The 22,260-nt window shown below is 47.3% G+C and overlaps 4 protein-coding genes across 5 annotated transcripts; all 4 read right to left on the minus strand.

Annotated features, from left to right (window-relative positions):
* Window positions 1-1,378: 1,378 nt before the first annotated feature.
* Window positions 1,379-3,748, minus strand: LOC123048664 (subtilisin-like protease 4). Its single transcript, XM_044471713.1, has one exon. It carries the CDS (start codon window positions 3,697-3,699, stop codon window positions 1,462-1,464), a length of 2,238 nt encoding a protein of 745 aa, XP_044327648.1. The 5' UTR covers window positions 3,700-3,748; the 3' UTR covers window positions 1,379-1,461.
* A 6,765-nt stretch (window positions 3,749-10,513) lies between these two features.
* On the minus strand, window positions 10,514-22,260 carry LOC123051512 (short-chain dehydrogenase/reductase 2b). 2 transcript variants are annotated; one of them, XM_044474403.1, is made up of 6 exons: window positions 21,938-22,260; window positions 21,284-21,530; window positions 21,121-21,198; window positions 20,788-20,973; window positions 20,291-20,706; window positions 10,514-10,820 (listed from the first exon to the last, which is right to left on the minus strand). In XM_044474403.1, exons 1-5 carry the CDS (start codon window positions 21,988-21,990, stop codon window positions 20,326-20,328), a joined length of 945 nt encoding a protein of 314 aa, XP_044330338.1. In that variant the 5' UTR covers window positions 21,991-22,260; the 3' UTR covers window positions 10,514-10,820; window positions 20,291-20,325. The 2 variants fall into 2 exon arrangements, with proteins under 2 accessions (XP_044330338.1, XP_044330337.1); XM_044474402.1 differs by lacking the exon at window positions 10,514-10,820 and having other exon boundaries at window positions 20,122-20,706; window positions 21,938-22,259.
* On the minus strand, window positions 12,319-14,805 carry LOC123051511 (subtilisin-like protease). Its single transcript, XM_044474401.1, has one exon. The coding sequence runs from the start codon at window positions 14,802-14,804 to the stop codon at window positions 12,579-12,581; it is 2,226 nt and encodes a 741-aa protein (XP_044330336.1). The 5' UTR covers window position 14,805; the 3' UTR covers window positions 12,319-12,578.
* LOC123051510 (subtilisin-like protease) lies at window positions 16,509-19,903 on the minus strand. The gene has a single exon (XM_044474400.1). It carries the CDS (start codon window positions 18,836-18,838, stop codon window positions 16,580-16,582), a length of 2,259 nt encoding a protein of 752 aa, XP_044330335.1. The 5' UTR covers window positions 18,839-19,903; the 3' UTR covers window positions 16,509-16,579.

Raw genomic sequence — 22,260 nt, forward strand, 5'->3', positions numbered from 1 at the left:
AGTAAAACATACATCAAAAACATACTGAGACGACACACATCTTGTTCCATTACCACTGCTTTATCTGACAAAAACATCCATCAGTAATGGAGCAGGGCAGGACCTCCTGCTCCACGGATGGCGACAATGAGTGTGCACAACATGCTTCTTCGACGCCCAGCTCAAGCTTCCCTCCGTAAAGATTTCTGGTGCACCCACACCTTGGCAGTTCACATACACCCTGAACGTCTTCTTTTCTCCAGCCTTGGCGAGGCGGACCGGCGGCGGCGCCAACGGGAGGCAGGGCAACCCTAATCGCCTGTGCGCGCGATTCGTACAAGAGGCTCTTAAGATTGTCCTCTCTGCTAATACCCATGTGGGAGACCAGACATATGCATGCTGATACGCAATGATCTGGCCAGGAACGATAAGGAAATATCGACCCACTGAGATCGCTTTTCTATGAAAGACTCAAATTTAACATGATATAGATCAATGCCCGTGATATATAGTATAGGTATCATGTCATAAATGTCAATATAGTAGTAGTGATAGAAATGAGATCAGGTGAGGTCCAACTGATCACCAAATTGAAACGGCTATTTTCAGCGCCTCTTCTTGGTGTGACTGTGCTAAAGACTTAATGATCTATTGGTGTATTAGTACTGATGATCGAGTGGCATTTTACTGGCCTTATTAGTGGATTAGTTGTAAAGTGGATGGATGTTCAGTTTCTACCACTTGCTGTCATCTTAACACATATATTTGTGCAGTCCTGTTGTGTGTGGTTCAGCAATGTAGAGGTGTGTGTCATCTACGTTGAATGCCCTTTAGTCAATTCAAACCAGTTACTGTGAAATCTTTAAGATTCAGTCAGCTCCTCTTTCTTTGATGAGTGGTATCTAACCACTATGCAGGAGTTGTCCTGAACCCTATTTGTGTCCAACATACAAGGACAGAATGGGCAATAGATTTAGTCCATTCTATCCGCTCAAACATTCAAGCGGTCCGAATACAGGTTTTGCTGACATGGATCCAAATCAGCATGTCATTTTGGGATGTGACAAGCCACTGGAGAAAATGTTGCCGCATTAGCCCATCTTTTTCCCTGTCAAATGTTTGGGTTGAAGCACAAGTTCAGTAAATCGGTAGAAACTTGACTTTAATCAAAGCTGAAAGTCGGGAAGGTGTCAAATAGGAAGTTTTTGGTTCAGTTTGAAAATTCAAGAGCCTACAGGGTGATTGTTGTGCCTCAGCAGTCTTGAGAGTCTATATTTCACTTGTTTGTACTGTTCCTTATCCGACAAGAGGTTATAAGGATTAAACAACAAAAAAATGTCACAAGATTCTGCAGTTCTTAGTAAAACTTTTATCAGAAAAACAAACTGAGACGACACAATCACACAAATCTTATTCCATTGCCATGTTTGATATGACACAAAAAAGAACACTAAGCCTGAAATCTCAGGGCATGGACAACGTTCATGGTGATGGAGCGGGAGCATGACCTCCCACTCCGCGGATGGCGACAATGGGACTACGCACAACATGCTTCTTCGACACCCAGCTCAAGCTTCCCTCCACAAAGATTTCTGATGCACCCACGCGTTGGCAGCTCACTGTCACGTTGAATGTCTTCTTCTCTCCAACCTTGGAGAACACCAGTGTCTCTGGGGAGACACGCACTGTCATAGAGCTTGGCGAGTCTACCTTGGCGGCGTAAGTAGAATCTGCCGGCCCGACGTTCGTCACCGTCCGGGTCACGGTGAACGGCGTTGATGCTAGCGGCACAGTTAGAGTAGGGTAGTTGAGCTGAACGTCCTTGACCTTGGGCAGCTTCGCGCAGGTCAAGCTCGAGTTGCGTACGATGGTCACCAAGCCTTTGTCGCCGAAGAGCCAGCAGATGAAGCCCGCATAGTCAGTCGTGCTGAGGTCGTACACTAGACCAGGGTCGGCGGCTCTCGCGGGGTTCACATGGCCGGCGCCTCTATCGTAGGCACTGGCTTTACCATGCCTCTCATTCAAGATCGAGTCGCCCATGTTGTTCGTGGTGTCCGAGGTTGTCAAGATGGCCGACTTGATGGCAGCCGGTGACCAGTCGGGATGCAAGCTTTTGATAAGAGCTGCAACACCGCTGACATGTGGCGTTGCCATGGACGTACCTGATATGATTTTGAAAGAAGGTCCTGGCCATGCCGCAAGGATGTTGAGCCCGGGTGCAAGAATGTCTGGCTTGAGCACGCCGGGGGCGATATAGCCTGGACCCCTCGAAGAGAACGACGCCACGACCGGGCTCGGACGAACACCCAACACTGTGTTGTTGTATGTGAAAGTTGCCACGGCGCCGTTCGTTGCTGACTTCGCGTAAGCTGCAATGGTGATGCCATCGGTAGAGGTCAGCTGCACCACCCCCGCCTTGTAGTCATGAAGAGCAATGGTGTAGCCGGCGGCTTCATTATTGAAAAGCACCACGCCAGCCGCACCGGCAGCCATTAGCCTCGCAATGTCGGAATACTGATTCGCTGGTGTCGTGGCCTGGCAAACAATTACTTTCCCAGCAACGAAACCATGATCCTCATTCTGGCAGAAACGATGTTCCTCGGAGTAGAGGAGAGGGTACGGCTTTGAGGTTGGCTTTGTCACCTTGGTAAGTGCTTCCCCGTCGATGCGCTTGCCGTTGCCGAGATGCACGCCAGCGTCGAATCTCCGGTCCACCGAGCCGGCAGCAACCGTGAGCAACCACGGTGCATCGTTTGTGATCGATCGTGGAGTGGGACCTCCGTTGCCAGCCGCACACACCACAATGATGCCCTTCGATATTGCGCTGAATGCACCGATGGCGATGGGGTCATTTCTGAAGCTGACACTGGTTCTGCTACCGAGAGACAGCGAGAGCACGTCCACCCCATCCTTGATGGCCGCATCCATGCCGGCCATTATGACGGATACTTTGCAGCCCCTATTGGTGCACACCTTGTATATCGCGATGTGGGCACCTGGAGCAATTCCAGAAGCAGTGCCTGTGCCCACTCCATGGTCCGACGCACCGGTGATGAAGTTCCCAGCGGCAGTGGATGAGGTGTGTGTTCCGTGCCCGTCATAATCGTACGAGCCATCATCTCCAACAAGTGATTTGGTACCGATGAGCTTGTTGTTGCACCTGACCGCCTTGCATGAGCCCTTCCACTTCATCGGGGGTGGTGGGACACCATGATCGTCGAACGAAGGGTGTGATGCATAGATCCCGGTGTCGAGTAGCCCGATAATCACTCCCTTCCCATAGCATGCATCGCTCCAAAACCCGGTGCCATTCTTCAGCCCGAGGAACTCCGGTGTGTGTGTGGTCATGAGTTGCAGCGTTCGGTCTGGGAACGCGCGCACAAACCTGGGATTCTTGGCGACCGCGTCGAGCTCAGCCTCTGTGAGCTTCGCCGTGAAGCCACTAAACACCTCGGTGTAGGAGTGGAGGAGACGTGGCTCCCCGGATTCACCGATGTGTGAGCTCGGCAAGAAAGTTTCGTACCACCGATGATGGCCCTCTTCATCGGCACCTGGGGGAGGTGGCTCAACGAGCACAATGTAAGTGTGGTAAGCAGATGTTTGTGTAGCACTCTGCTGTACCCTTGCAGCATATGGACTAACATAGCACAGTGAAGGTGTAGGAGAGAAGGTGGCGAGCAAGAGAAGTGGCAGTAGTATGAGATTTGTCAAGAATGCCATTGCTGAAGCTAGGCACACTTACACGACCGAGGAAGAAGATGGCGATGGAGGGTCTGTCCAGCCAGTACCTAGTGGTCTTCATTTATATAGCACGAATGATCAATGTGATGCAACTTTCATGCTGCAAAAGTTAATCCCATGGATATCTAGAGCATGCAAGAGCATACAACAGCTTTACTTTGTGTGATAAATGCAGTACTATTAAAGCATACAACATCCTTAATACGCGTGTGCTGAGACGCAAATATACGATAACAATGAGGAAAAATCAATGCAGCACGATCCTTTTTCTATCTCCTGCATGAATCATATACTACAATATGAGCGGACATGAAAGGAAATCAATGAATCAAATATTATATATATATATATAGATAGATAGATAGATAGATAGATACACACACATACACTAGTACCCACATTTATTATGATCAGTATAGTGTATCTCCAGAGTTATGATGTGGGATATGTGGGGGAAATACACAATCTTTTCTAGTGTTTTTTTTCGAAAAGGGGGACTCCCCGGTCTCTGCATCAGAACGATCCAGTAACCAAACGCTCCCTGGCCTCCGTCGGAGTGAGTAAGGACCACATACGGATCAACGCCGTAGCTCGGAATAAAACCTGCAAAAAATGAATAGTTGTTGTTCTGTTAAAAACCAAATCATTTCTGCAATTCCAAATTGCCCATAACAATGCACATACTCCTACACGAATGTGTCTAGCTGTATCGGACTCTATCCCATCAAGCCACGTTCCAAATAACGTACCGACCGAACTCGGAGGAGTAATGTTAAAGGCAATTTGCACGGTGCGCCACAAAATTCTCACCAACGGGCATTCAAAGAAGAGGTGCTTAATGGTCTCGTCCCGATCACAGAAACTACACCTAGTAGATCCTGTCGAATTGCGCTTAACCAAGTTGTCCTTTGTTAAAATGACTTGTTTATGTACAAACCACATAAACACTTTAATTTTCAAAAGAACTTTTACTTTCCAAACATGTTTGGAACTAGGAATGACACTCGAGTTAATGACATCGATGTACATCGACTTAACCGTAAATTGTCCAGACCTAGTAAGTTTCCAACACAACTGATCGGGCTGATGAGCTAGCTGAACCTCCATCAGTCTACTCACCAAATGAAGCCATGCCTCCCATCTATCACCAACAAGCACCCTCCGAAACTGGATATTAAGGGGAATGGACTGCATAATCGTTGCAACTAACGCATCGCGTTGCTGAACAATACGATACAGGGACAGGTACTGGAGCGCCAATGGTGTATCACCAAGCCAAGTATCCTCCCAGAAATGGGTATTGTTGCCATCACCGATTATAAACTTTGTTCTATTAAAGAAGGCTGCCTTAACTCTCATAAGCCCCTTCCAAAACGGCGAATCAGTTGGTCTCACTGTCACTTGTGACAAAGTCTTGGACTGCAGATACTTGTTATGGAGAATATGCGCCCATGTAGCGTCAGTCTCAACTGATAGCTTATACAGCCACTTACTGAGCAGGCATCTGTTAATTGCCCATAACAATGCACATACTCCTACACGAATGTGTCTAGCTGTATCGGACTCTATCCCATCAAGCCACGTTCCAAATAACGTACCGACCGAACTCGGAGGAGTAATGTTAAAGGCAATTTGCACGGTGCGCCACAAAATTCTCACCAACGGGCATTCAAAGAAGAGGTGCTTAATGGTCTCGTCCCGATCACAGAAACTACACCTAGTAGATCCTGTCCAATTGCGCTTAACCAAGTTGTCCTTTGTTAAAATGACTTGTTTATGTACAAACCACATAAACACTTTAATTTTCAAAAGAACTTTTACTTTCCAAACATGTTTGGAACTAGGAATGACACTCGAGTTAATGACATCGATGTACATCGACTTAACCGTAAATTGTCCAGACCTAGTAAGTTTCCAACACAACTGATCGGGCTGATGAGCTAGCTGAACCTCCATCAGTCTACTCACCAAATGAAGCCATGCCTCCCATCTATCACCAACAAGCACCCTCCGAAACTGGATATTAAGGGGAATGGACTGCATAATCGTTGCAACTAACGCATCGCGTCGCTGAACAATACGATACAGGGACGGGTACTGGAGCGCCAATGGTGTATCACCAAGCCAAGTATCCTCCCAGAAATGGGTATTGTTGCCATCACCGATTATAAACTTTGTTCTATTAAAGAAGGCTACCTTAACTCTCATAAGCCCATTCCAAAACGGCGAATCAGTTGGTCTCACTGTCACTTGTGACAAAGTCTTGGACTGCAGATACTTGTTATGGAGAATATGCGCCCATGTAGCGTCAGTCTCAACTGATAGCTTATACAGCCACTTAGTGAGCGGGCATCTATTAATTGCCTATAACAATGCACATACTCCTACACGAATGTGTCTAGCTGTATCGGACTCTATCCCATCAAGCCACGTTCCAAATAACGTACCGACCGAACTCGGAGGAGTAATGTTAAAGGCAATTTGCACGGTGCGCCACAAAATTCTCACCAACGGGCATTCAAAGAAGAGGTGCTTAATGGTCTCGTCCCGATCACAGAAACTACACCTAGTAGATCCTGTCGAATTGCGCTTAACCAAGTTGTCCTTTGTTAAAATGACTTGTTTATGTACAAACCACATAAACACTTTAATTTTCAAAAGAACTTTTACTTTCCAAACATGTTTGGAACTAGGAATGACACTCGAGTTAATGACATCGATGTACATCGACTTAACCGTAAATTGTCCAGACCTAGTAAGTTTCCAACACAACTGATCGGGCTGATGAGCTAGCTGAACCTCCATCAGTCTACTCACCAAATGAAGCCATGCCTCCCATCTATCACCAACAAGCACCCTCCGAAACTGGATATTAAGGGGAATGGACTGCATAATCATTGCAACTAACGCATCGCGTCACTGAACAATACGATACAGGGACGGGTACTGGAGCGCCAATGGTGTATCACCAAGCCAAGTATCCTCCCAGAAATGGGTATTGTTGCCATCACCGATTATAAACTTTGTTCTATTAAAGAAGGCTATCTTAACTCTCATAAGCCCCTTCCAAAACGGCGAATCAGTTGGTCTCACTGTCACTTGTGACAAAGTCTTGGACTGCAGATACTTGTTATGGAGAATATGCGCCCATGTAGCGTCAGTCTCAACTGATAGCTTATACAGCCACTTACTAAGCAGGCATCTGTTCTTGACCTCAAGATTCTCAATACCCAGACCCCCTTGGTCCTTTGGTCTACAAATGATATCCCACTTGGCGAGTCGATACTTTCTCTTTAGCTCATCACTCTGCCAAAAAAATCTTGATCGGTAGAAGTCCAGCCTTCTCCTGACCCCAACTGGAACTTCAAAAAAAGATAGCAGGAACATCGGCATACTCGTGAGTACCGAATTAATAAGAATCAACCGGCCAACATAAGACATAAGTTTGCCCTTCCAGCAACTAAGCTTCTTCTCGAACCGATCTTCGATGCATTTCCACTCTCTGTTTGTTAGCTTACGATGGTAAATGGGTATACCTAGGTAAGTAAAAGGTAAAGCCCCTAATTCACATCCAAACAATTGCCTATAAGCCTCTTGTTCCTCCTTGGCGCTACCAAAGCAGAACAACTCGCTTTTATGAAAGTTAATCTTTAATCCGGTCAATTGTTCAAATAAGCATAACACCAGCTTCATATTTCTCGCTTTTGCCAAGTCATGCTCCATAAAGATGATTGTATCATCAGCGTACTGCAGAATGGACACACCCCCATCAACTAGGTGAGGCACCAAGCCACCCACCTGACCGGCCTACTTTGCCCACTAGTAGAAAAGGGGGCTTTTGTCCCGGTTGGTAAGGGCCTTTAGTCCCGGTTTTTGAACCGGGACTAAAGGGTCGTTACTAATGCCTCCCCCCTTTAGTCCCGGTTCTTACACGAACCGGGACTAAAGGCCGTCCACGTGGACGCAGTCTGGTGTTACCAACCGGGACTAAAGGAAATTTTATGATTTTTTTTGAAAAAAAAATTTGCGAATTTTTTTAATTTTTTTTTATTTTCAAATTTCTGAATTATTTTAACCTCTAATCTCTAATCACCACCCCTCATCACTGCTCAATTTATCCTCTAATCTCTAATCATCCCTCATTATTCCAAATCATCTAACTTTCCGGACGGTCACCCATCCTCTCACTACTCCAGCCTGAGCACGCTTAACTTTCGGGTTCTATTCTCCCTCGTTTCCAAGTCTGCACTTGTTGTTTTCCTGACAATAGTAAGATGTCAATTCTATTAACCCTCAGGAATTTAGCTTGAGCATGAAGTGACACATTTCACTGTTTGAGTTTGAAACTATTGTTTTAAAAAACAATAATTATTTAGTAACACTAATATTTCTGGAATAATTAGTTTGACCACTGTTTGACCACAATTTGACCAGATTTGACCAAAATTCAAAAAAAACTAAAATAATTATTTAGTAACACTAATATTCTAGAATAATTAGTTTGACCACAATTTGAATTTTTTTTGCCTCTCCAGATCTTAAAAGCCCTGTATCTTTTTTTCTGTTAGGTTTTTGAGGATTTTGAAAATGTTTAACGGGGTGATTTTTCATATAAAAAACTTTTTCATCCGAGTTCGTATGCAAAAGTTATGCCCATTTTAAGAAATTCCAGAGAGATTTTGCAAATAAAGTCGAAATTCATATTTGTTAATTTTCCCAACAACTAGACCACATATCACATGGGAAACTTATTTTATTTTATTTTTTGACATTTCCATCATTTTCTTTTGTTTTTTCTAAAACTGAAAAGGCGGTCCACCGGGGGGGGTAGAGTTTGAAAATGGGCCCTTTAGTACCGGTTCGTGCCATGAACCGGTACTAATGCCTCAAAGCCCATTAGTACCGGGTACTAATGGGCATCGCACCCTTTAGTCCCGGTTCGTGGCACCAACCGGGACTAAAAGGCCCAGGTGAACCGGGACTAATGCCTTAGCCGCACGAACCGGGACCAATGCTCACATTAGTCCCGGTTCGTGACTGAACCGGGACTAATGTGAATATTGCCCTGTGACGAAAGCCCTGTTTTGTACTAGTGGCCCTATCTATGAGAATTGCCAACAAGTCAACCACAATGTTGAACAAAATAGGGGACATTGGATCACCTTGCCTCAGGCCTTTGTGTGTTTGGAAATAATGACCTATATCGTCATTCACTTTAATTCCAACACTCCCTTTTTGCGTGAAGGATTCTACCTGGCGTCGCCAAGCTTCATCAAAACCCTTCATGCGTAAGGCCTGTTGAAGGAAGGGCCATTTGACTTTGTCGTACGCTTTCTCGAAATCCACTTTGAAAACAACCCCATCCAGCTTTTTCGTGTGTATTTCATGGAGCGTTTCATGAAGGACCACAACCCCTTCAAGGATGTTCCTGTCCGGCATGAAAGCAGTTTGGGTAGGCTGCACCACAGCATGCGCGATCTGTGTGAGCCTATTAGTCCCGACCTTGGTGAAAATTTTCAAACTAACATTAAGAAGACAGATGGGCCTGAATTGCTCAATTCTCACCGCCTCTGTTTTCTTAAGAAGAAGGGTTATCGTTCCAAAATTCAGCTGAAAAAGCTGAAGCTGCCCAGAGAATAGATCATTGAACAAAGGCAACAGATCCCCTTTAATAATATGCCAGCACTTTTTATAAAACTCCGCTGGAAATCCATCGGGGCCCGGCGCCTTGTTATTTTTCATTTGCGAAATGGCGTCAAACACCTCTTTCTCAGAGAAAGGAGCCGCAAGAATATCATTCTCCACCGCTGTGAGTTGAGGAGCATCCTCAATCCTGGACTCATCGAGAGACACACAGTTCTCTTCTGGATGGCCAAACAGCTGCTTGTAATACTCAGTAATGTACAGTTTTAGGTTTTCATGTCCTAAAATTGTTCCTTCATCTTGCTCAAGCTGAAAAATCCTCTTCTTTCTATGTTTACCATTAGCGATCATGTGAAAGAATTGAGTGTTCGCATCCCCCTGGACTACTCGCCGGACCTTGGCCCGCAACGCCCACTTTGATTCCTCTTCTCGAAGAAGTTCTTTCAGCCTCATCTCCACGTCAAGCTTGGCATGAAGCTCCGCGGCCGGCAGCACGGTTGTTTCTGCTTTTACATCTAGGGACTGAATAAGGGAAAGGAGCCTTTCCTTTTCGACCTTATAAATCCCGCTAAGATGCTTAGCCCACCCACGCAGGAAACTCCTCAAATGCCTAATCTTATTCTGCCAGCGCTGAAGCGCAGTCTTCCCTCCTGAATCCTTAGCCCACTCTCTGGCCATGAGATCAAGGAAGCCTTCTCGTTCAAATCAAGCCAGCTCAAAGGAGAACGCGTTTTTGTTTCCCAGGTGGGTGGCCTCACCAGAGTCCACAAATAACGGCGTGTGGTCAGAAATTCCACGGGACAAAGCCTGGACTGTTACTAGCGGGAACTTCTGTTCCCAATCGACACTAGCCAACACTCGATCCAACTTCTCATACGTCGGATTTGGCAGCGCGTTAGCCCAGGTGAATTTTCTACCCGAGAGCTCAATTTCTCTCAGGTCCAGACTTTCAATGACCCTTCGCTCAAATCCATCATAATAAAGATCCAATAATCTGTTTATGTTTCGGACCATGGCCTTCCTTCCTTCGTGTAAAGCAGTTGGGGCCTGGTAAAACAAACCCATTTTTTCTGTTTCTTTTTGATTCAGATACAAGAGTTCCTCAAAACAAAAAATCAGATACAAGTCATGGCCCAGCCACACCCTACCTCTTCGACAAACCTCCTCTAAACTGGATAAGGTATATCTCAGTTCCCAGACTGAATTCTTGCCGCTGCTGGCTTTTGCCTAAGATGACAGCTTTCTGTAGACGGATCAACAACCTGTTCGCATATCGCAAATACACTATCGGCCGAGGCCGAGCACCACAACAGACACTGAGCACTGATGATCAAGTCTCTTCATCAGAGCAAAGTTTCTTTCTCGTTTCATGGTCGAGTTCGATGTTGCAGAAACTGGAGCCGGTGGCGCGGATCATCTCCGGCCTCCTTCTTCTAGATCGACGGCGAGAGACACACCTGCACCGCCATGTTCATAGGGCGTTAGAAACCTGTACTTGGGAGGAAACGCCGAGCGAGATGTGAGAAGAAGAACATCAGCTAATCAAAACCAACTCTTATATATGTGTGTGCAGTCAGTCTCTTTGGGTTGCAAGTTCCTTTCTGGGTGCGCGTTGTTGCTGCAGCAGAGCATCTCTTTGGGTTGCAACTTCGTTTCTGCACTCTATCATAGAGCTTAGACTCATGCTTTTGGGCAAGAAATGAGAGACAAGGCCCATTATGATCCCTAACCAAAGCTTAATTCACAGCACGGGAATAGGAAAAAGGCGGATTATGAAATGCTAGGGCCATTGGAATCTATTGAAATTTAAAACACAGGCATATGGAATCAAAGTTATTTGGCTGCATCATAGGAGAAATACGTGAATTTTCTCTGGGGGCCTCTTCAATTTGCAGGATTCTCAAAATGCCCGAATAGAAAAAACGCAGGAATTGGATGTCAAGACATGCCATTTTCTACAGAAATGCATGGGGACCACATGAATAAGCAATACAAATAGTTTGCTGTGGCATAGAAAAAACACATGATTTTTTGAAGGATTAGGTGCATATGCCATAATTAACATTAAAACAAAGGAAAACTTCCCAAGCACAAATCATAGGAAAACTTCCCAAGTACAAATCAAAGCATCATAGAGAAATAATTCTAAAGATTCTACTCCCCTAATATTTCTGTGAAATTACTTCGAATCAAATATCAAGAATTAGGTGTGTGCCATAGCAGCCAAAGAAAACATTTCCATGAGACAGGAGCCAGTGGAAGTTCGGTAACAGAATGCGGTGCATGAAATCCTGTAGTTAAAAAAATTAAAACAATGTTCAAGATCTCACATACTAAAGGAGAGATTGAGCGTCTCAGGGAAAACAGTTTTTTGGAATGAGATTCAGTTAGTCCTTCCATTGTAAAACTAACCAAAAAAGAATGTCATTTTCTACTGAAAGACCATACAAGAATGCATTGTACTACTACAACCTGGATGTGGGTGCTTGATGGAAAGTGGCAACAGCAATGTTTGATAGCACTAGCATTAGTCAACACCTGGTGATGTGCATTCTAACTTTTCTTTAGCATATCAAGTGATCGGCATTTTGCATCTAGCATATATGCGCTCATAGTGAAGTATTCATATGTGAAGGCAAACACAACGACCTTGAGTAGCACAGCTCTCTAAAAATAGTCTTAAACTCAGGAACGCATATATGTCTCCAGGAAACCCACAAACTTACACATCCATACAACCCTACTGACGAGATTAACACCAACAATTTTCACATTCCTTTTGTTGAGCATTTAGAGGGAGATCTGCATCAAAGCGGAAATAATTTCAGTTGCAGATTGCCTGTGATGGACACGGCCATATCATTTATTTACTCTGTTTCCTATATCCGACAGAAGTTTACAGGGACGGATACAACTTCAGAGTTTCAGAAGTTTCCGTCCACCTTTCTTTTCTTGCTCTGAACAAAAAGGTAATGGAGTTTCAGAATTCAGACAGGCAGAGATGCCGCGGCATTAAGCAGCAGGACCAAGTATCAACCGCTCATCTCTGGTTCGAATCGCATAACTTAAAACTTTGCGCCAGTAAGTAAATCATAATGCAAGTTTTTCTTCCATTGCTACTGTTTATTATTATTATGTTGACGCAAAAGAAATGCTGAAGATGACTTAAACAGGAAGAAATAAAACATCTAGTGACCTCGCGGCACGTACATCATTCATGGCGATGAGGCCGGAAGAGCGACGATGGGGCTCCGCACGACATGCCTCTCCGATACCCAGCTCAAGCTTCCCTCCACATACAGTACTTCCTTGCCCAGGTCGCCGCTCACAGACATGCTGAAGGTCTTCTTCTCTCCGGCTTTGGAGAATGACAGCGTCTCCGGGGAGACACGCACCGTCAGAGGCCTCGGCACGTCCACCTTGGCCTTGAATGTCGAATCCGCTGGCCCAACGTTCGTCACAGTTCGGTTCACTGTGAACGGAGTCGATGAAACCAACACAGTTATCGTCGGGTAGTTAAGCTGCGCGTGCTGGACCTTGGGCAGCTTCCCGCAGGTCAAGCTCGAGTTGCGCACGATGGTTGCTAGGCCGCTGTCACCGAGGAACCAGCAGATGTAGCCGGCATACTCAGTGACGCTGAGGTCGTACACCAAGCCAGGGTCGGCGGCTCTCGCCGGGTTCACATGGCCGGCGCCTGTGTCGAACACCCCGGCCTTTCGATGCTGCTCGTCTAAGATTGAGCCGCCAGTGCTATTAACGATGTCCGACGTCGTCAGGATAGCAGACTTGATGGCGGCCGGCGACCAGTCGGGATGGATGCTTTTAATAAGCGCCGCAACACCACTCACGTGGGGCGTCGCCATGGATGTGCCTGATATGATGTTGAAAGGGCCCTGTCCGGAGGCCGTGCTTGGCGGCCATGCAGCGAGGATGTTGAGCCCCGGTGCCAATATGTCCGGCTTTAGGATGTTGAGGTTGGTGAAGCTTGGACCCCGGGAAGAGAAAAAAGGCACGACAGGGGCCGGGCGGACACCAAACAATGTGTTGTTGTACGTGAGAGAGGCCACAGAGCTGCTCTTCGACGACGCGGCGTAAGCTTTGAGGATGCCACCGTCGGATGCGGTCACCTGTACAACACTGGAGTTGTAATCCTGAACAATGGTGGTGTAGCCACTGATTTCGTCGTTGAACAACACCACGCCGGACGCACCAGCACCCACTATTCTACGGACGTTGGACTGTTGAGTCTCCGACTTCGTGTTCTCGCAGACCAGGATCTTACCGGTGATGCCACTGTCATCACTGTAATTGCAGTACCGCCGTTCCTCGGAGTAGACGAGAGGGTGCGACTTTGAGCTCGGACTCGCTTTCTGGGTAAGCGCTTCTCCATCGATGATCTTGCCATTGCCAAGATTCACACCGGCACCGAAGCTCCGGTCTACGGAGCCGGCGGCGACTGTGAGCAACCACGGGGCGACATTGGTGACCGAGAACAGATCCGGACCATCGTTACCTGCGGCACACACCATGACGATGCCCTTGGACATAGCACTAAACGCGCCGATAGCGATGGGGTCTTGATCATAGATGGGACTCATGGTGCCACCAAGGGAGAACGAGAGCACGTCCACCCCATCCTTGATGGCCTCTTCTAGGCCGGCCAGTACGGCGGATTCCTCGCAGCCTCTACTGTCGCATACCTTGTACATGGCGATGTGTGCGCTAGGAGCAATTCCGGCTGCGGTGCCCTTTCCCACACCATGGTATGACGCGCCGGTGACGAAGTTCCCGGCTGCCGTGGACGAGGTATGCGTTCCGTGTCCCTCTTCGTCGCCAGAGTTAACACCCTTGATGAATGACTTGGCACCGATGAGCTTGTTGTTGCACCGGGCCGCCTTGCATGAGCCCTTCCACCTTGCTGGGGGTGGTGGAACTCCATGGTCATTGAAAGAAGGGTGTGTCGCATAGATGCCGGTGTCGAGCAGTCCAATGATGACTCCCTTCCCGTAGCCAGCCTGGCTCCAGAACCCGGTGTCGTTCCTTAGTCCAAGGAACTCTGGCGTGTGGGTGGTCATTAGCTGCAGGGTCCGGTCGGGGAATGCACGCACAAACCCTGGCTTCTTGGCCACCGAATCGAGCTCGGCGTCGGTGAGCCTCACGGCGAAGCCACTGAACACCTCGGTGTAGGAATGGAGAAGGCGCGACTCGTTGGACTCACCCGTCAACGAACTCGGCAAGAAAGACTTGTGCCACTGGCGATGGGCGTCTTCGCCGGCATTTGAGCGTGGTGGCTCGACGAGCACGATGTAAGCATGATAAGCAGAGGGTTTTGTGGCATTTTGGTGTACGCTTGTGGCTGGATTGATATAGCATAGTGCGAGTGTAGGAAAGAGGATGGTGAGCAAGAGAAGTGCTACCGAGAGATTTGTGAATGACGCCATTCGTCGAGGCTCAAGCCACACAACTATACGATGAAGATGATGGCAATGCCAGAATAGGATCAATCACTGGGCAATCTTTATACAACACGGACAATTAATGTGTTGTGTCTTATTTTTGGCATATATTAATCAGTTGATAAATTCAGCGCATCTGGTAACACATTAATGAGTTTAACTTCTGTTAAATTTGGAAGATATGATAAGATTATGTGGGATGGAGGAATGAATGTGGGTAATGTATCTACCCGGGTTTATGGTGCGGGGTGTAGGGGAAAAGATACATGGTATTTTTCGATTTTCTGAATGGTCTTTAACAAATATATTAAATATCTGTAAAATTGGAGGATAATTATCTTTTCAAAATTAACAGCTTCTGGTTCTGTATCCCCACCTATAATGTAGTGTTATCATCTCATAAATGAGTACTATCAACAGATTCCTGAAGAAAATATATTGGAGTAAATGACAATATCGAAGTCATGAAATTAGGTGAGGTTGGATGAGTCATTTTCTTTTACGCTCAAAACCTGAGTTCTATCAGAAAACTCTTGAACAAATATTAGTACGAGCTGGATGAAGAAATGGAAGAAACGTCTGGACTTGGCGTTCCAGTAGACCAATCTGCACAAACACTGAAACACTGAATACCTAAATGCTCTACAAGACCAAAATGAGCCACCAGTTGAGTTCTTCCTCTATAAAGTTGAGGGCCACCAGTTGATATTAGGGAGTAAAGTAAACACATTGCATCTGAAAAAGGACTTGTAAACTGATTTTCCTGAGAAAACGCCCTTCAGGCTCCCAAAACCACTTTCAAGAATCGCTCCTGTTGGGACTGAGTTGGATGTCAGATAATATTTCCCAGGGCCCAAGTATTTTGCATGATAACCCTAATTTAATTTGTTGCCTAATATCTTTTGACCCAACTGTTATGAACCAGAGCATCAGCAACTCTCCTCTTTGCTTGGCCTAATGGGACAGACAGAGGGGAAGATGTCAACAGCAATTTCTTCAACCATCTGTCGGTCCAATAGAAGGTTTTGCAGCATTGAGGATATGTTGTCCTCGACCATCAAGAGGAGTTGCAAGTAAGTTGCAGCTCGATCTTCAGACGTACGCAACCTCCAAGCCCATCAAATTTTCAGCGTTGAGTTCATGATTTCCAGAAAGAGTATGCCGAGCCCACCAAGGATCTTCGGATGACAAACGTGTTTGCAACTGACCAGACAATGTTCTCCTTCGGCTGTTTCCGTCACTTTCCAGATGAGATCACACCGCTTTTTATCGATAGCCATGGACACCCATGGCGGTGGGTCGAGCGACGTAAGGTGGAAGAGAGAGGGATTGCGGAGAGCACGGATTGAACCAAGATGAGACGACTTTCTTGGAAAAGGAACATGATTCTCCATGCCGGAAGTCTATCTCTTCTCCGAGTTTATCAATCAAACCTGAATACTTGATATTGTTATTTACTCCAATATTGTGTTACTTAGAGGTAAGCCTGAATACTTGATAGGGAGACAAGAGACTTGACAATTATTATTTTTATTTTTTTTGAATTGTTTGGATTGCTTACCGCATGTGTCAACAGACTTGGTAATTAGGAATGTGAAATCTTTTAACAAGATATATCAATAACTGGGCTCTGGTTTTATTTTCTTGTGGCACCAACTCCTTTATTTCTCAACCAAGCATTCTCCTTAGAGACGATACATTTGATCTGATTAAACAGAGACAGATGAAAACATCCACTAACCTAACAGCACAAATGTCATTCATGGTGATCGCAGGGGAGTAGGACCGCCGACTCGAAGGGCGACGACGATCGGGCTCCTCACCACGTGTTTCTCGGACACCCAGCTCAGGCTTCCCTCCATGGATTCTTGTTCATCCATGTGGTGGCTGCTGACCGACACGCTAAATGTCTTCTTCTCCCGGGCCTTGGAGAACACCAGCGTCTCCGGAGAAACACGCACCATCATCGACTTGGGCGTGTCCACCTTCACCCTGTATGTCGATGTCGCTGGCCCAACGTTTGTCACTGTTCGGTTCACGATGAACGGCGTTGATCTAAATGGCACAGTTATAGTTGGATAGTTGAGCTGGACGTCCTTGACCTTGGGCAGCTTCTCACAGGTCAAGCTCGAGTTGTGCACGATTGTCACCAAGCCTTTGTTGCCAAGGAGCCAGCAGATGTAGCCCGCGTAATCAGTTACGCCGAGATCGTACACCAGACCAGGATCGGCGGCTCTCGCCGGGTTCACATGGCCGGCGCCTCTATCGTACGCACCGGCTTTACCATGCCTCTCATTCAATATCGGGCCACCGATGTTGTTGAAGGTGTCCGACGTTGTCAGGATGGCCGACTTGATGGCAGCCGGTGACCAGTCGAGATGCAAGCTTTTGATGAGCGCCGCGACACCGCTGAGATGTGGTGTTGCCATGGATGTACCTGATATGATATTGAAAGGCCTCGATGCAGATTTTGGTTCTTGCAGCCATGCGGCGAGGATGTTGAGCCCGGGAGCCAGAATGTCCGGCTTGAGCACGCCCGGGGAGATAGGGCTTGGACCCCGTGAAGAGAACGACGCCACGATCGGGTTTGGATGAACACCAATCATTGTGTTGTTGTATGTGAAAGTGGCCACGGCTTTGCTCGCTGCCGACTTCGCATAACCTGTGATAGCAATGCCATCAGCTGTGGCCACCTGCACCACTCTCGAGTAGTAATCCTGAAGAAGAATGGAGTAGCCATCGGCTTCATCATTGAACAGTACCACGCCGGCCGCTCCAGCATCCATTATGCTGCGAATGGTTGAATACTGAGGCATCGGTGTCATGGCTTGGCATACCACGATTTTCCCGGTGATGGGAACGTGATCCTGGTTCCCGCAGAAACGATTTTCCTCGGAGTAGAGGAGAGGATACGACTTTGAGGTTGGCATTTTCACCTGGGTAAGCGCTTCTCCATTTAAGCGCAACCCATTGCCGAGATGAACACCAGCGTCGAATCTCCGATCCACCGAGCCGGCAGCGACCGTGAGCAACCACGGTGCGTCGTTGATGACCGACCGTGGAGTGGGACCATGGTTGCCAGCCGCGCACACCACAATGATACCCTTGGATATCGCGCTGAACGCGCCGATGGCGATGGGATCCTTGTCGAAGCTCACACTGGTGGGACCGCCGAGGGACAGCGAGAGCACGTCCACCCCATCCTTGATGGCCGCGTCCAGGCCAGCCACTATGGCAGATTCTTCACAGCCAATCCCAGTGCACACTTTGTACATGGCGATGTGGGCACCTGGAGCAATTCCGGAAGCAGTGCCCATGCCTACGCCATGGTAGGACGCATTGGTAACAAAGTTCCCAGCGGCAGTGGATGAGGTGTGTGTTCCGTGCCCCGCAAAATCAAATGGGCGGTCATCACCGGCAATGAATGATTTGGCACCGATGAGCTTGTTGTTGCACCTGACCTCCCTGCACGAGCCTTTCCACTTTGTCGGGGGTGGTGGGATGCCATGATCGTCGAACGAAGGGTGTGCTGCATAGATTCCGGAGTCGAGGAGCCCGACGATCACTCCCTTCCCGTAGCGTGTGTCGCTCCAAAACCCGGTGCCACTCCTCAGCCCGAGGAACTCCGGCGTGTGCGTGGTCATGAGTTGCAGCATCCGGTCTGGGAACGCGCGCACGAACCCTGGCTTCTTGGCCATCTCGTCGAGCTCGGCATCAGTGAGCCTCGCCGTGAAGCCGCTGAACACTTCGGTGTAGGTGTGGAGGAGACGCGGCTCTCCAGATTCGCCGATGTGAGAGCTCGGTAAGAAAGTCTCATACCACCGACGATGCCCGACTTCGCCGGCACTTGAGGGAGGTGGATCGACGAGCACGATGTAAGTGCGGTAATCAGAGGTTCCTGTAGAACCCTGTTGTACCCTTGTGGCAGCTGGACTGATATAGCACAGTGAAGGTGTAGGAGAGAGGGTGGCAAGGAAGAGAAGTGGTACTAGTATGATGAGATTGGTCAAGGACGGCATTGCTGAAGCTAGGTAAACCTACACGACTGAGGAAGGCGATGGCGATGGAGTCTCTGTCCGGCCATCACCCGGTGTTCTTCATTTATACAGCATGAGTGATCAATGTGCTGCAACCTTTATGGTGCAAAAGTTAATCACTTGGAGATCTAGCGTATGAAGTAGCATACGATACAAGAGATCTATTTTGTGCCAAATAAATGCAGTACGACCGGGGAGGCCAGATACGTGCTTGCTGATACGCAACGATCAATGCACTATGATTGTTTTTCTATACCCTGCATGAATCATATCTCACAATATATGAGGGAAATGAATGACTCAAATTTAACATCATATAGATACTATTGATATTGTCATATCGTGTCATAAATGTAGTGATAGAAATGAGATCAGGTGAGGTCGAACTGATCACCAATTGGAACTTCTATTCTCGGCGCCTCTTCCGGGTGTGATAGTTACTCCCTCCGTCCCATAATGTAAGACGTTTTTTGACACTAGTGTAGCGTACTTAGTTAGTAGTGCTAAAGATTAAATCTGTTTAACTAGTGATCGAGGGGCATCGTTCTCTCAGTTTTACTGGGCTATTTGTTGTAAAGCGGTTTAGATGTTCAGTCTCTACTACTTGCTATCTTAACACAAATATTTGTGCAGTCCTGCTGTGCCCTTCATTCAACCCATCATAATAAAGGAACACAAATGTTTGTGTTTTGGGATTCAAACTGCGAATTGTTCAAGATTCAATCAGCTCCTCTTTTTTTGAGTAGCGGTACCTAACTACTATGAAGGTATAAATGTGGTGATAGAAATGAGATCAGGTGAGGTCTAACTGGTCACCAGTTGAAATTGTATTCTCAGTGCATTTTCTTGGTGTGACAGTGCTAAACATTTGATCTGTTTAATTAACTAGTGACTAGTGATTGAGTGGCATTGTACTCTCACATTTACTGCGCTATTAGCGGCAAAGTGGTTTGGATGTGCAGCTTCTACTACTTGCTATCTTAACACAAAATATTTGTGCAGTCCTGCTGTGTCTGGCTCAGCAACGTAGTAGTGATATCATAATAAAAGAAAACACTCTGTTTCTGTTTTGGGATTCAAACTGGTTACCTTCTACTCCCTCCGTTTCTAAATATAAGCCTTTTTAGAGATTTTAATACGGACAACATACGGATGTATATAGGCGTATTTTAGAGTGCAGATTCACTCATTTGGCTCCGTATGTAGTCCATATTGGAATCTCTAAAGGGGATTGTATTTAGGAACGGAGGAAGTAATAGACTGTGTTACTGTGAATTGTTTCAGATCCAATCAGCCCTTCCTTTTTGAGGAGTGGTATCTGACTACTATGCAGGACCATAGCTGGTCTTGAACTTTTTATTCATGTCGAAAATGCAAGAAGAGAAAACTGTCCTGGCCAATGGCCTCAGGCATGACGCAGAAAGATGAACTTACCATAACGTAGCTGCAGACAATCCAGTGAACAACCACTACCAAACATTCACCATCTCCGTCTGATCGAAGTAGCACCCGGTCGGCCCGTCCTGAGGGAGCAGGGACAGCATGACCGGGCCCCTCGCGCCCTGCTCCGGCGTCAGGGTCCCCAGGTTCCAGTTGATGTCGGTCCTGACGAAGCCAGGACGCACGCAGTTGACGCGCATCTCCGGGTGCCGCCTCGCCAGGATCCTCGTGTAGAGGTTGATCACCATCTTCGACACGCTGTAAGCCGGCAGCATCGCCGGCCACCCCGCCTCCTCCAGCCGTCCATTCTTCAGGTCATCCATGAAGGTGTTGAGCACCGCCTCGATCCGCGCCTCGTCCCAGATGTCGATGTTGCTCAGGTCCTTCCGTAGCTCCTCGTTCGGCATTCTCTGGGAGGCACCAAAGTTGAGCACATCAGACTAACTCACTGACTGTGGATCGGTCAGAAAGAATTTCAACTGACGGCGTACCTTCAGCTCTGACGCAAGGGAGGAGACATTGACAATCCTCGCTCCAAACTTTGATAGTTTCAGTAGAGGGAGGAGGGCTTCTGTAACCCGTTTGCATCCATAGTAATTGGTGTCGAGACAGTCCCGTGCCACCTCATAGGTATTCTGGAACACGTCTTTGAGCAGAGTGGCTGCTCTGCCAGATGTCTGAATCATAAACAAATTTAAAACTGAACACTGAACATTGGTGGTACTAAGTATGCATGTTACAGATGAAATTGTAGTTCTACAGATGACATAAAAATATGCTAAGTTGCAAAAGGTTAAGATTAAAAAAAATGAATGAATCAGTACCCATGTCTCTGCATCAAGGTTCAGAGCTTTGAGGCCTTCCTCGTCTGCTGCAACTCCCACAACCGCTGCATTGTTAACCTGTACGTATATGTTACCCAACTCATCCTCATTCACATAAAAAAGATGCATAAGTGACGATCTAACAAAAGGGACTTCATTTTACCAAGATGTCAAGCTCTCCGTATCTGCTCTCGATGTGTCGCGCTAGAGCGGCGACGCTGCTGTCATCCCGGACGTCGAGCTGGTGGAAGACAACATTGGAGAGGTTGGATTCAAGGCAAATTGACTCGACGGCATCCTTCCCTCTCTTCTCGTCCCTGGCTGTGAGAATGACAGTCACACCTTGGACAGCAAGCTGCCGGCACACCTCCAGGCCGACTCCCTTGTTTCCACCAGTGACCACCGCAATCCTGATGAAAAGCAGGCAGAATATCAGCATCCCTGCCCATTTTTACTTTTATTCTTGGATTGGATGATCCGGCAAACACTAGTAGTAGTAGAAACTGACTACTAGGAGGAATGGGTAGAACCTGATTTATGAACAACAAAAATGCATTATACGTATTTTTTGAATGAATATATATTGATGATCATTTCGGGCTTTTCCGGGCTTCGGGTGGAAAAGTTGAGCCCGAGCTCGGCCCGGATGCCGGGTTTTCGGGCCAGGCTGCCCAAGAACAGGTCCAGTACTAAGCATACTACTAGAACGAGCAACCTATATAATCTGAGAAGACGCGAGATATGTATTCTACTACTAGTATACAAAGGTCAACTCAGGATGCAATCAGAAACCAGTAAGATTCACCAGCGAAGGTACCTGTGCGATGCCTGCTTCCCGTCGGCGGTGGCCACGTGCGACGCCTTCTCCATGGCTTGCGGAGTTGCAACGGGTTGCTAGGACGGCTGGGTGGGGGTCGGAGACGGCGGGGCGAGGCGAGAGGATGCTGGGGTGGGAGTGGGGGTTGGTGGCCAGATTAACCCTAGATCGTGGTGGTTGCTGGTTAGTAAAAGACCATGGAGTAGTATTTTACGAGTTGCCTTGGAGGGTTCGTCCCGCCGGCGGTACTCCATCGCCGACGATATGGCTGCGTGGCGGGACCCACGGCGCGGGGCAGGGGAGGAAGAGGGAGACTGCTTTGC

Source organism: Triticum aestivum, chromosome 2D (genome assembly GCF_018294505.1).
Source record: "Triticum aestivum cultivar Chinese Spring chromosome 2D, IWGSC CS RefSeq v2.1, whole genome shotgun sequence".
Classification (NCBI taxonomy): Eukaryota; Viridiplantae; Streptophyta; class Magnoliopsida; order Poales; family Poaceae; genus Triticum; species Triticum aestivum.